A 13456-nucleotide genomic window follows, 5' to 3' on the forward strand; every position below is an offset into this window, starting at 1 on the left:
CAGCCCAATAGGAAGGACGCTCCAATGAACTGTCTTACCTCCCTGCCTTTACAGCAAACAGCCAATCTGCTCTTCTTCATGCTTCCTACTTTTAATCTACATTTTATTAAACTTTTAATTCCACTATAACACTGTGCCAGTTACAGTTTCCTGCAACTTTGGTGACTCAGATTATAATTACTAAAATTATGGCCATTTGATAAAATGTAAAGCATTACTGTATGGTTAAAATAAACCATAATGAGATACAGTAAAATGATGCATGCACAAAAGTATGGAAGACTTTTGCTGCCACACCAGAAAAATAAAAATGCATCAGTATCATGTTATATCATGAAGTTATTGTTTGCAGATATTTTTCATGTTATACCAAGATGTATTCATATTATAATAAATTATTTTCATATTCTTAGGCTACAACATACACACTTACCATGGTATAAGAATAAACTTTAATTGTTTTAACAGTATACTATTTATCTCATTATAACATGATAACCGAAATTGAAGAAAATGGATCACTGACCTAATTTCATTCAGTCCGACTTCAAACTTCTTCCTCATTCAAACATGTCACAATCTAGTTAATACGTTATAACATGAATCTTTTTGCGTTATAACAGGATAAATAATATAGTGTCATAAACAAGAAAATGTTGCTTTTATAACATGAAAATCTTCATGTCAAAATAATATAAAAATGTCTTATTATAATATGAATTTATCTTTTATCTTCATTTTAAGAAATAAATCAGCAAAATGGCTGAAAAAGTACTGGCAGCTCATTACTCGGACTTTTTCCTTCAATTAATAAGGTGACACTTTCTGTTAATTAATAGTGTGTCCATAGTAAAAACAACACATAAAAGGACACTTTTTTGTATTTAATGGGGACTCTATATACACTATCACTCAAAAGTTTGGACACACTTTCTCATTCAGTGATTTTTATTTAATCATTTTATACATTGTAGATTAATACTGAAGACATCAAAACTATAAAAGAATGCATATGGAATTCTGTTGTAAACAAAAAAGTGTTAATCTTCAGTATTAATCTACAATGTAGAAAAACAAATTAAAAGTATTGAATGAGAAGGCGTGTCCAAACTTTTGACTGCAAACTGAACTTCTGTTAGCTGATGACTGACCTACTGTTACTATTCTAAAAATTATAAAATCTTTTGCAATGAAAATTTTATTCATCCTTGTCTGTCAAACTTTTTGAAATACTGAATCACAGTAAAAGGGAAATGTTCTTTTATTTTGAAACCGTTACAGATTTTCTAATTTATTGCATTGTCTAATACAAGCATCCAAACAGCGACCTTACATCCAATGATAATAATGCAATTTGAAGATATAAATTAATTGAATTACACCCATAAGTTCTGTTCACTGAAACTTTCATACAAGTGTTATTTCACAGATATTTTTTGGTATAATGACAACATTTTAAAAAATGTTATACCTGATAGTAATGGGTATTTGTCAGCATTTGACTGCCATACAATATGCGCACACAGTTTAGGAATTCTTTAGTAGATTATTTGTACGTTTAAATAACGTTATATTTCGCTGATAATACTTCAGGACTTTTTCACGAGTAGTTTATAGTTTTTAGTAGTGTCCCCTTTGTATTCCAGGCTGTTTGTCCTGCAGTAAAAACACGACACTGGCCCTTTAACAGAAACACGTGGTTTCTGCAAACATCCGGGTTTCAGAAAAGTGGAAACAAAAATTGCAACAATGTTTTGACGCACAGCTCCTTTGACGCACGTCTTTGCCAAACTTCTACTTCTGTCATCGTGTCCATGTTGTTGAAATATGAAGGTTTGTGTTGCGGTCGGTGAAGCCGTGAAGCTGCGGTTTGTTCTCAGACAGTGAAGCTGTTTATTTCTCCGCAGATGGAGGACGGCAGCCTGGTTTCAGACTCTGAGGACATCTCTACGCTGTTCTCTGCGCAAACGCCGAGTGCCAAACACAAAGTAGGCTCTTCAGCAGGATGTCACCGTCAGCCGGTCCGCCGCATATTAACCACACTTATTGTCTCTTGTTAGGATTTAAGCTGCCAGTTCTCTGCCGTGAGAAAAGTGCGCGGAGACGGGAACTGTTTCTACAGAGCTTTCTGCTTCGCACACTTGGAGTCAGTCCTGCATAACGCCAGAGCTCTGCAGAGGTCGGTTATTGTCATCGCTGAACTAAATTCTCCCACAGTGGAGGAATGTTGATTACATTCTGCAGGGGAATAAGAGGATCTTGTCTTACTGGTTTCAAATTCAGATTCAAGGACAAGATCGTCCATAGCAGCAAAGTTTTGACTTCTGCAGGATTTGATGAGAGTTCCTTCAGGCACCACCTAAACACAGTAAATAATGCACTCTCATTTAAAACCACACCATTTATTTCAGTGTGCAAGTGAGTAATTCAGGTAGGTTTTCTGCATATTTTGGGGGTGTATTGTATTAAAATAATAGCATTGTTTCCCATGAATTAGTAATTCATTTGTGGTAGCGAAGATCTGACATCAGACATTACAGTCCGCTGTGAAACAAGACCTCATTAATGTGACAGGAAAACTTACCATTCTAGTACAATTAGTTACTTGGTGTAACATTTCATTACATTTTCACCTGCACTTCCATACTCATTTTGAAAGGAAAGCAAATATCACTGCCCATAAATTCTATACAAAGTTAAAAAAAACGTAACTGCAAATGTGAATTATACCTTGAAGAATGCACTTAACTAAAATCCAGACACCCCCGTGATCTCACACCACATCAGGTAATGACTTACCTGGAAGAAGCACTAAAAGTCCAAATCAGTTGATGAAGAGCCCAACAGTTTGTCTCCTCCTGAAGGTTGTGAACGTGGTGGAGCAGTGCCAGGCCCAGCAGCAGGAGGACACGCTGCTCCGGCTCTTCAATGAACCCGTGACCTCTGACGGCCTGGTTCAGTATCTCAGGCTGCTCACCTCAGCGCACCTGCAGAACCACGCAGACTTCTTCTGCAACTTTGTGGAGGCGCCTGATCTACACGTCTACTGTCGCCAAGTTAGTGACAAAGTGTTGCTGCCACCTAGTGAACGAATAGATCATCTGGAATGTCTGTGGTGTTGGAAGTGGATAACTGGAGAAAATAAAAGTGTTGGACAAAGTCTGTGCTCTCTTTTTTCAGGAAGTGGAGGCCATGGCGATGGAGTGTGACCATGTGGACATCTTGGCCCTGACACAAGCCCTGGACATTTGCATCCACATCGTCTCCATGGAGGGTGACGAACAGCAGCTGGCTCACCACATCATTCCAGAGGGAGCTGAACCATCCCTGTACCTCCTCTACCAAACGTCACATTATAACATTCTCTACCCACGACCTCAGCTCTGACCAGCAGGCCACTGGGACTCAACTCAGGAAAACTGACTTTAGTTGAATAAATCGCAACTGGGCTTTGAGACAGTTATGAAAAGAGATTTTTATAAAATCTTGCATTTTACAGCGATGCAACAACATCTGTAAAAACAATTATTGCACAATGTGCGTTAAGTATTTAAATGAATCAAAAAGATTTATGTTTTTTAACATGAATTAAATGATATAAAGCCAGTCAAAGATGGCCTTATTCAATGCACATTTCCATAAACATCTTACTCCTGCTGCTTCTTTTTCTTCTTCTGCCTCGTTTTTTTCTGCTGTGATGGAACACTTTTCTTTAAATCCTGTGTTTTCTGGATTGAAACTCTGGTTAGGGCACTTTCCTTCCTTGCTAGGGGCATGTCTGGCAGGGGGAGTTTTCCCAACTGAGTGGGGTACTTGGTCTTAATCACATTCTTGAATATAGGCTGAGAGATCAAATGCTTCAAATGCTTTTTCATGCCTTTTACCATCTTCTGCTGCTCTCTGTCAGCATCCTCATCCCTTGTGTTGCCTGTGGACACAAATGGCTTTTTCAGCTATTTACTTTCAAAGTTGCAAAAGATTTTAATTTGTTCATGGCGTAGTTACGTTTGTCATACCAAGTAAAAGATCATCATCCAGGTCCACCTCCAGAGCCTCTGCTGCTTGTTTGAACCAGGAGTTGTGCTGCTTCTCCCTGCTGTTGTGATACTCAAAGTTTTCTATCTTTCTGGCCAAGTTTACTCGCTCCTGTGGACAGACGGATTCAGCAGTAAAACATGAAATATAAATTCTTTAAAGTCGCATTCAGAGAGGACCTGATGCTGGTGGATCTCACCTTGATGGCGTCCATGCATTTGGTCTCTATGGGGAACATGGGGAGCTCCTCGTCCTTTCCAAGGGTCTTGTAGATCTTTTTGAAGTTCATCATGTCATCTGGGCCTATTAGCAGCAAACTGAGACCTTCTTTTGTGGCTCTTGCTGTTCTACCGCTTCGATGGACATAAGTCTCAGATGTTCTTGGAACCTGGTATCCACAAATAATATTATTAGGCATTATTACATCAGGCACAAAGTGCAGTAAAATAGTTTTTACAGACAAGATGCAGTACAGTAACTAGAACAGCTTCTATTGCACTCCTACATTGAACAGAGCTAAGCAGTTGTATTCTTTAACCCTCATGTCGTCCTGCGGGTCAAAATTAACTCGTTTTAAAGTTTGAAAATGTGGGAAAATAAAAGTATTTTCACAGTGAAACTTCTGATGTCCACATTTTCAACATTTTTAAGAAATCTTTGAACATTTTTGGTGGGAAAAAAAATGTTAAAAATGTTTCTTTAAGAACATTCATGTAAAAATCAACCAAAATCCAGCAAATGACTTTGGTTGATTTTTGTGAACGTTCTTAAAGAAAATATGAGAAGTTTTACTGATATATATGAAATCACTTTAGATATTTTTAGGATTTTTAAAGAAGATTTTTACTCATTTTTTGAAAATATTTACAAGAATTTTCTTGCCAAATTTGGGAGATTTAGGAAACTTTTAAGGAATTATTGGAATTTTCTTCCTGAAGGTTTTGCAAATTTTCAGAAGTTTGGGGAATTTTTTTGCTGAATTTTTGGATTTTTTTCAGACTAGGAAATAATATTCTTTGGTGCCCGTAAATGAAGACAACAGGAGGGTTAAAAGTGTGTGTTGTGCATATTCGCTAATTTCAGAATGATGTATGAGTTGCTGACCACATTTCACTTGACAGTTGTAAAACATTGCCTGCACCACGTCTCAGGGTTGTGTGTTGGTAAGTCTTATGATTAGCTGACAGCCTCTTCTTCACATTAGACTGTTGTTGTGAGTTTGGAACAGAGGTTACCAAATGTGATTGCAGTTGAAGACAATAAAATCTGTGGGGTTTACCTGGTAGTGAATAACATGCTGAACATTGGGGATGTCCAGGCCTCTTGCTGCCACATCAGTAGTCAGAAGAACACAACTGTGAAAGAAAATTTGAAATTCCAGTGTTGGTTCAGCGTTTGACATTAAAATGTTACATTTCTCAAAACCTGGTGAAATGTTTTGTTTATTAAGACACTGAGGTCATAAGACAAGTTTCATGAAAGAAATGATAATATTGAGTCTTTTTCCTGTAAAATGCACAAATGACTAAATGTGTGAATATCAGTTTGTATGACAGTGTGCAGACAGTGACTGCTGAACTACAAAAATCTAAGGTTAAGGTTCGTTATAACAGAACCATTTCAACGCGTTTGCAGTTTACATATTTTAAAACATTCACTAAACAAGTCCCATTTTTGAAATTTAGTTTTTAAACACGGGTGATCTTGCCAGTATGGAAGCAGCACAGCGCATGTACAGACATGACTAAGTTCATTCAGGTAATTTCCTCAACAAAAAAAAATCATTGCAGTTATTGCAAAACTACTGTGGTTGCAAACATATCAAATCACATATTCTTAACATATGGGAAAGCTAGTCCAGGGAAACATAATCCAGGCCTTCTTTGTGCAGACCAGATAAAACCCTGAAGCCCTTAGTTGCAGTAAACAGGTTTTATATTTCATCATAGGCACATAGTTACTGGATAAAGTTCACACCAAAAGTTTGAGGCTGCTTCTGCAAATGTGTGCAACACTCACCTCTCCCTCTCAGCAAACCTTTCCAGGTTTTTGAGGCGTTGTTTCTGGTGCATGTTGGCGTGTAGAGGCAGTGGAGTAATGTCCAAGATAACCAGCAGGGTGTTCAGTCTCTTGATACAGTCGATGCTGTTGGCAAACACCATGGTGCGTCCAGGGTACTGGAGCAAGAAGTAATAGAGGTAGAAGTCCTTCTCATCCTTCTGACAGTGGATCTGTGTCTCAGTCAGAGTCTCCACGGTGGCCTCCTTTCTAGTGAGGTCGATGACTTTGGGTTTGGATTTAATTCCCACCTTCTCCATAAGGATTTCCAGCTTGCTCCTCTTATCCAGAGTTTTCTTCTTCTTCTGAAGGAGGCGGGTGGGCAGACTGTGAGCCATCGTCAGGGTGGCAGAGAACACAAATGTTTGCCTCGTGGGATTGAAGTGTGTGGTGCTGAGCATCTCCAGCAGACTCTCCAGCTCCGCAAAGTGGCCTCTTTCGACCATGCGATCAGCTTCATCTATGACTAGGCACCTGTATTGTAACACAACCATGAGTAGTAAGAAAAGATCAAAACCCAACAAAAAAGCCTCCTGGATAGATCTCTAGCATAGAAATTAATATTCCTGATCCAGCAACATTTCTCTAGTCTCTTTCCGACTGTTTAAAAGAAGACACACAAGGAATCTCTATCTAATCAGCATTTTGGTGTTTAAGAGAAGATGTAGAGCTGCCAAGTAAAGTTATTAGTGGAGATACCAGTTCCTATTCAGACCCAGCTAAATTTTAGAAGGCAGTCAAATTACATGAAAAAACATGTCGCCACTTGAGTTTCTGTTAAGGTCTCAGCAAACACCTTCTCATTGGTATTTTGTTTAATAATGACTGCACAGTGATCCCTCCTGTAAACAGCAATAATGTGCTTGCAGTCAATGCTGGTCTTTCTTCTCCTGTAGTCTTGTATTCACACTGAAGTCCTACAGGCCTAAAATGATAGAAAATCAATGGAGTGGAGGAAATCATTTTCTCTTAAGTTCTCTAAACCTATGGTTACAAGCCATGTTTGATAGGGCAGATGGTCAGTCTTTCAATAACGCTCTCCAACTATCTCACTGCAATCAGAAATTGGCTAATGTGGCTTCTCCTAAAATCAAAACCCCTGCTGTGTGACTTTACTTTTTCTTTCTCAGTGTGAATGTGAACAAAAAAAATATATGAAAATCTTTTTTCTTTCAAGAACTGAAAAAAGTATGCTCTTTGTCAAAATATGACGAATGAATAAGAAAGATTTGTGCAATTTCATATTTATTATTGTTGTTGCTATTTTTATTTCTATATAGTTTGAAAGGCCAGAGAGAGAAAAACCTGAATGAAGGCATTCTATTGCATTTGAATGTAGAAGTGTACTTTTAAATGTATAAGACAATAAATCTGGACATAGAAAATTTAAAATTAATTAAAATTAAAATTAATTAATGTGGTCTCTAATAACACTTTACACACTACTATACAGACTGCTGTTTCCGCTGTTTGGTTCACCTTTGTTGGTACAAATATGGTGGACAGAAAAGCCTGACTATATAGTACAATTTTGCTTCATGCTGCCTTTCATAGACACAGAGTCTTTTTCCTAAAGGGCAGCAGCTCAACTGCATTTAAAGCTACAGAAAATGAACCAATTTGCAGTTTTTGAGCTTAAAATTTGAAAGACACGCCAGGTGACACGAGAAAAGGAGCACAATATGGTAACTTTAAATTTAACTGTACCACAAATTATACCCTGTAAAATGACCCTATGGTTGAATTAATGCATATCTTAATTTAACATGTGAAAAATATCCTCAGTCACACTGAGGCACAGAACATTATGAAACCAGATTTGATCTGTAACGTACTTGAGCTGTCTGAGGTTGAGTAGATGCGGATGCCTTTCTTTGATTAGGTCCCACAATCGCCCCGGCGTGGCAATAATGATCTCTGGCCTTCGCTTCAGCATCCGTCTCTGTTTCTGCTGTGCCATTCCACCAACCACTATGGCTGTTTTGATGTCTGCACAACAGGAACATCGTGAATATGTAGACACGCATAATATTATTCAGAGAAGCCCCCTATCAATTGATTTATAAAGACTTACCAGTGAATTTAGCTACAGCATCAATATGGTGTTTGACCTGAACAGCCAGCTCCCTGGTGGGAGTGAGGACCAGGCCAAGAAGAGGCTGATTCTGACCGCCAGCAGGTTTTTCATCAGAATTAAATTTTGCAGTTTCAATTTGTGGAACACAACCAAGCAGATCATCCTCAGCTGTTTCTTCACGGGCACTGCCATCTTTATCTGAGTCTTCTTTAATCTGATCTTCAGCGCCTTCATCCTCTTCTTCTGAAGCCTCCACATTGTCCTCCTGGTCCTCTTCTGCTGTGGCCTCATCTACATCTGGTAAATACAAACTCGCCACCTTCGCGGGTGGTTCAGTGTTTTCATCAACTGTTTGTTCTGGGCTGTTCTTCCACTCCAGGATGGTGTGGATCATAGGAATGCCAAAAGCCAGCGTCTTCCCACTTCCTGTAATTTCAGTAACCACATTAGTTTTGCTTGTGAGAATTTGGTAGCAGAGTGATATTAAATGAAAAGAGTGACATGCACTTTATGTTACCTGTCTCAGCTGCTCCCAGTATGTCCATGCGATCCCTGATAGCTGGGGGCAAAACCAGCGCTTGAATGGGAGTGGGCGAACCAAATCCAAGACTGCTCAGGGCATTTAGCACAGGAGAAGGAACAAACAGGTCCTTCCATGCACTCACATCAGTATTTTTGTCTTCAGAACCACAAAGGGCAGCATTCGTCCAGTTCTTTGCCTGCTTTTTGGGGGGCTTTGTCACTTTTTCTTGGCTGGATTTTACTTTTTCTAGTGGCTGAAGATCTGATGGAGATTCCTGGTTTGGTTGTTCTTCTGGGACTGTATCTTGTTCTTTCTGCTGCCTGGATTTCTTTTTCTTCTTTTTGTTGTTCTTCTTTGCAGTCTTTGACTGTGCACTTTGTTCAGAGATAGCGGCTGAATCTTTTGCATCGTCTTCGTTTGCTACCTCATCCTGTCCTCCCTCCTCAGTGGCAGCTTTATCTGTCTGTGTCACATCTTCTGTAGAAGCACTATCTGATTGGACTGATTCCTTTGCAGTCTTATTTTTCCTCTTCTTTTTGGCTTTTTTCTTGGCTGGTTCAGTTGTGTTCTCTCCCTCTTGGCTCTCTGAAGCCTCCTCGCCCTCACTTACTTTTCTCTTCTTTGCTTTTTTCTTCTTTTCTCTTTTTAATTCTTTTGCTGCTTTGGCTGCAGCCTTTTCACTGTCTACCAGACGGTAATCTGTCAGCTCTTCAAAGCACACCAGACCCTCTAAACCTTCCTCGGCGAAGACACTGGGATCAAGCTCAACAGCTTTCCATTTGCCTTTCACATCGATACTCCGTTTGGCTGGTTTCTTTAGCCCAGCAGAGAGGCGCTTGTTCTTCGGGTTTATCTTCTTTACCTTCATTTTCCTACGGTTTGCTGTAAATGATCAGAGTTGGGACAGTATGGTCAATTCCCATCCAGTGGTTAGCAGCGCGTGTGCATCTTATCATTCAGTTAGCTAACTACTTTGTTATCATCTGTTATTAAAAGTTGTTCAAAAACATTAAAGCCATGCAGCTTCATAGATCCTAAACAGAAGTATAAATAATAAAAACAAACATCTTACCCTGACTTGGTGTTGATTCTTAACACGTTAAAATATAATCACATTTGATGACAACCACGGACGACACGAGGGCGCCGCCATGACACATCTGATCACGTGGTTTGAAAAACTTTATTTGTCGACCATCGACAGCAGTACAATTTCACATTAATTTCACTGATATTTGAAACGTTTTGTCGGTATTTCCTGATAAATATGTCTCATCTGTTTTAACAAAAGCAATTTCGTAATAATAACAGCAATTATTCTTTAATACTGATTAAGAGTTGTTATTGATAATTATTATTACTACTATGTTTGACGTCTTGTGTCAGTCACTTGTAGAGCACTTTGAATTGCTTGTGATATCTTTGAATGATGATTAAAAAATGAAATTTGTTTAATTAATTCCTCTTCTTTGATTCCTACACTAGTTAATACTGATAAACAGTTCAAGAACAGTTACGGGTCCCGGTGTATTATAATATGTACATATGGGTGTTATATATGCAATTATTATCATGGGGTCTTAACCTTAATAATTAAATTAGTCAGATAAATTTGTATTTTATACAATATTGTACAATTTTAATCACAATATTTAAATCAATTGTCAAAATTTAAATCAATAATTCATTTGCTTAGTTAATTATACTGGTACCTGAATAATAAATTTAGTCAGGTAAATTAATGTTTAATATACTATTGTAGATTTTTAATTTTAATAATTACATTAGTGTGGTAAATTTGCATAAATGATAAAATGCAGGGTGTTAACCTTAATATATTGTAAGGTAAATTTGTAATTTATCTAATGTGCTTGTGGGTCTGAACTTTAATATTTAAATTTGGCTCAGGTAAATATTCAGAATAAATGACGGAGCCTTGACTTGATTATTAAGGTTAATATCACTTTTATTCTTTTACTTTTATATATTAGTGTTGACCTATTGCATCATTGTATCTGAAGCCTTTTTGTTTTCACTTTGTCTGAATTATTGTTATGTATTCTTCTGGGTATCCTGCTTCTGCTTTGTCTTTTAAAGCATTTTGTATAAGACTGTTTTTAAAACTGGCATATAAATAAATTTTTCTATCATTATTATTTTCTAATAAGCCAAAAGCAAATGTTTTTAAGTCATCCTCATGCGATTATGAATTGAGTCATTCATAAAGAATTTCAGAATTAACAGTTGTGTCTGTAGAGATCAACGCTGATAAACAGTTCAAGAAGGTAAGAGGTGAAGTGATTCTTTTGAAGGCTCTATCAGATAAACTAGAGGTAAAAAAAAAAAACAAAACATCCTTTTGGAGGGACATAAATGCCAGACAGACGGATTGTTTTTGGCTCATCTACGGACAAGATTAAGCGATTTGTTAACAGTTATTACAGCCAGTAGTTACAGCTGATAAAGTGCTGATGTATTCATTTGACAGATGCAATAACAGCAAATTTTTCATTAATTTATTAAATGAAAGTTCTGTGGTCTCATATATATAACCAACACATTTTTCATTTCATATAAGTTTTAGGGTTATTATGGATTTGAGGATGAAATTATTAAGATTAATGTAAAGTCTTTATTAACATTCATCACTTTTAGCTTGTTTTTTTACAGCAGAGGCCAAAAAACCCCATTCCAAACCAATTATAGACTTCAAAAATGCACCAAATTTGCCTTGTCAAAGCCTGAGCGAACACAAAAATCACGTGCAAGAGCTCAAACAGTGCAGCGGTGACGACTAGTTCTTTGTGGGGTCAATCACCCTGCCCATGAACAGCAGGCAGTTTGTGTCTTCATGGTATATGAAGAAGAAGAATGGCCTGTTGACAGTGAAGGTTCTCGGTAGGGAGTAGGGAATAATGCCGACTGTTGTGGCAGCTGCTGCAGTTGTCCCCGTCTCATCCACCTCAATCACAGCCTTGTGCAGCACCTGTGATTTTACAGCAGATATAATAGTCCTCATATGTACACTTCAGAATGTGCGTGTATGCTTTTCAGCGTGGTGAAATTAAAAACTAACCTCTGACACTTTGAGGCCTCCGTCCTTACTGAGCCTTGTCAAATTGGCTGAAACGCTAAAGATGCTGGTCATGCCTATGTCTGGTAGAATCTTGTGCAGGGAGTATGACTGCTCCATCTTGAATTTAGGCATGTTGACTTCCAGTTTGCTATGAAAAAGACATAATTCAACATGCTGAACTGACTGATGAGTCGGCTGCTGTAGGTGTTAGTTGATGTACAGTGTGACCAGAATCTTTTCACAGCACCTCTCCATAGAAAATGTCACAACATTAGCTAAAACTCAACAGATTATAGACAATAAAACAGTAAAAAATCAGTAAAAAGACACACATTACACTTTTCTGACTTTCTAAGCACTTACATTTTTTGCAGCTTTTTAATCCAATTCAGGAACTTCTGACCACTGATCTCTTCATCAATTACAGTGTAGTCCGTTCCTTTGTTGGGTAGCAGGACAAGCATGGAAATACCTTCCTGATACGGCAGCTTTAGCACTCTGGCACCGAGAGGAACATCTTGCATCGTGTAGAATTTGTCTTCCTTAAACATCATTGGCACTTGCACAATATTATAGTTGTCAATGTAGAAGGGGGCACTTTGAGTCAGATTGGGGTTAAAAGGCATCTGCCAGGTTCCTGTGGTTAAAACAATACTCTGAGATTAGTCATAAACACTCTAAGTGAAAGGTAAATATATGTGGAACTATGTAGGAGTGATGCAGCTTACCCTGGAAGAAAATTGTGTTGACTAGCAAGAGCTGGATGGCATCATTTAGGTTAGAAATCATCTCTGTAACTTTACCCTCAGTCTTGTCCTTGATGTATTCATTAATAAAACTGATGGTCCTTTCTATGTCAGCGAAGTCTACAGCTTTGATGTCAGCATCAAAAAACGTCTTCATTTGGTCTTCAAACGTCTTCTTGACCTCAAAATGTTGCCGCATAAAGAGGGCCATTCCTTGGTCCAGTTTCAGCGATCCGTTCTGTGTGATGTTCTCATGAAGCAGCTTAAAGAGTTTCGGGATAAGTTCTGGCTGGTCGTCTGCCTCCAGCTGCTCCAGGTTGAGTCCCTTCAGGATTTCCTCGTGCGTGACACCATCAGAAGCCATCAAAAGTGTAGTGAAACTGGTGGAGATGCTCAGAGGTGAGAAAAAGATATTCTTGTCATGGTAACTGGATATTCGTCTGTAAAGGTTCATGGCAAAGTCCATATTTTTAAGAGAGAGATCTGAAATGCTGGCGTTTGGAAGTTGTGCTTGGTGGACAGGAGCGAGGAAGCACAAGTAGGTTAGGATGAAAATGAAGGCCATCTTCAGTTTGGGCATCGCAGTAATCTGAGTCTGGAAAGATATGAGTGCACAACCAGAAACATGAAGATGTTAAAAAGTACAACAGAGCAGTAACAAAATAAGCAAATCATCTATCAAAAATATAAGCTTACTCTATCTCTCTTAAATAACGTTTCTCCATTAAAGTCACAATCTAAGACATTGCAGTAAATTCATTTTCAATTGTTAGCTGTCATTTTAATACTCTTCTCCAAGTCTGTCATACGTACCGTTCAGCTTGGGCAAGATTGTGTCTGAAAACTCTACACATCTATTATTTGGGGAAACAAAGTACAAGTGTACTCTGAGAGTTACACATTAACCACAACAGACAAATTGAGTCACGACTGTTTTTTGA

General features: G+C 38.2%; 3 protein-coding genes across 4 annotated transcripts; 1 reads left to right on the forward strand and 2 right to left on the reverse strand.

Moving 5' to 3' along the window:
- The first annotated feature begins 1678 nt into the window (after positions 1-1678).
- Positions 1679-3606, forward strand: LOC111578906 (ubiquitin thioesterase OTUB2). The gene is made up of 6 exons (XM_023285893.3): positions 1679-1833; positions 1908-1988; positions 2061-2179; positions 2284-2368; positions 2865-3056; positions 3181-3606. The coding sequence occupies exons 1-6, from the start codon at positions 1828-1830 to the stop codon at positions 3385-3387; spliced, it is 690 nt and encodes a 229-aa protein (XP_023141661.2). The 5' UTR covers positions 1679-1827; the 3' UTR covers positions 3388-3606.
- ddx24 (DEAD (Asp-Glu-Ala-Asp) box helicase 24) lies at positions 3457-11039 on the reverse strand. The gene is made up of 9 exons (XM_023285881.3): positions 9766-11039; positions 8688-9575; positions 8168-8596; positions 7929-8082; positions 6055-6567; positions 5315-5390; positions 4235-4423; positions 4017-4146; positions 3457-3928 (listed from the first exon to the last, which is right to left on the reverse strand). The coding sequence occupies exons 2-9, from the start codon at positions 9559-9561 to the stop codon at positions 3648-3650; spliced, it is 2646 nt and encodes an 881-aa protein (XP_023141649.2). The 5' UTR covers positions 9562-9575; positions 9766-11039; the 3' UTR covers positions 3457-3647.
- Positions 11040-11192: 153 nt separating this feature from the next.
- Positions 11193-13445, reverse strand: LOC111578903 (protein Z-dependent protease inhibitor-like). 2 transcript variants are annotated; one of them, XM_023285888.3, is made up of 5 exons: positions 13329-13445; positions 12498-13110; positions 12133-12406; positions 11770-11917; positions 11193-11679 (listed from the first exon to the last, which is right to left on the reverse strand). In XM_023285888.3, the coding sequence occupies exons 2-5, from the start codon at positions 13093-13095 to the stop codon at positions 11488-11490; spliced, it is 1212 nt and encodes a 403-aa protein (XP_023141656.1). In that variant the 5' UTR covers positions 13096-13110; positions 13329-13445; the 3' UTR covers positions 11193-11487. The 2 variants fall into 2 exon arrangements, with proteins under 2 accessions (XP_023141656.1, XP_023141657.1); XM_023285889.3 differs by having other exon boundaries at positions 13212-13335.
- Positions 13446-13456: the final 11 nt, after the last annotated feature.

This window comes from Amphiprion ocellaris, chromosome 20 (assembly GCF_022539595.1).
Source record: "Amphiprion ocellaris isolate individual 3 ecotype Okinawa chromosome 20, ASM2253959v1, whole genome shotgun sequence".
Classification (NCBI taxonomy): Eukaryota; Metazoa; Chordata; class Actinopteri; family Pomacentridae; genus Amphiprion; species Amphiprion ocellaris.

Bases quoted from the DNA above. Each gene is read 5' to 3' on its own strand.
- LOC111578903 (XM_023285888.3), bottom strand. From the start codon at position 13,095: ATGCCCAAACTGAAGATGGCCTTCATTTTCATCCTAACCTACTTGTGC. The intron at 12,407-12,497 runs GTAAGCTGCATC...TTTTAACCACAG, and splicing joins CAACACAATTTTCTTCCAGG to GAACCTGGCAGATGCCTTTT. The intron at 11,918-12,132 runs GTAAGTGCTTAG...TCTTTTTCATAG, and splicing joins ATTAAAAAGCTGCAAAAAAT to CAAACTGGAAGTCAACATGC.
- LOC111578906 (XM_023285893.3), top strand. The intron at 1,989-2,060 runs GTAGGCTCTTCA...GTCTCTTGTTAG, and splicing joins CGCCGAGTGCCAAACACAAA to GATTTAAGCTGCCAGTTCTC. The intron at 2,180-2,283 runs GTCGGTTATTGT...TTTCAAATTCAG, and splicing joins AACGCCAGAGCTCTGCAGAG to ATTCAAGGACAAGATCGTCC.
- ddx24 (XM_023285881.3), bottom strand. From the start codon at position 9,561: ATGAAGGTAAAGAAGATAAACCCGAAGAACAAGCGCCTCTCTGCTGGG. The intron at 8,597-8,687 runs GTAACATAAAGT...CTGAAATTACAG, and splicing joins ACTGGGAGCAGCTGAGACAG to GAAGTGGGAAGACGCTGGCT. The intron at 4,424-5,314 runs GTAAACCCCACA...TGTGGATACCAG, and splicing joins AGCATGTTATTCACTACCAG to GTTCCAAGAACATCTGAGAC.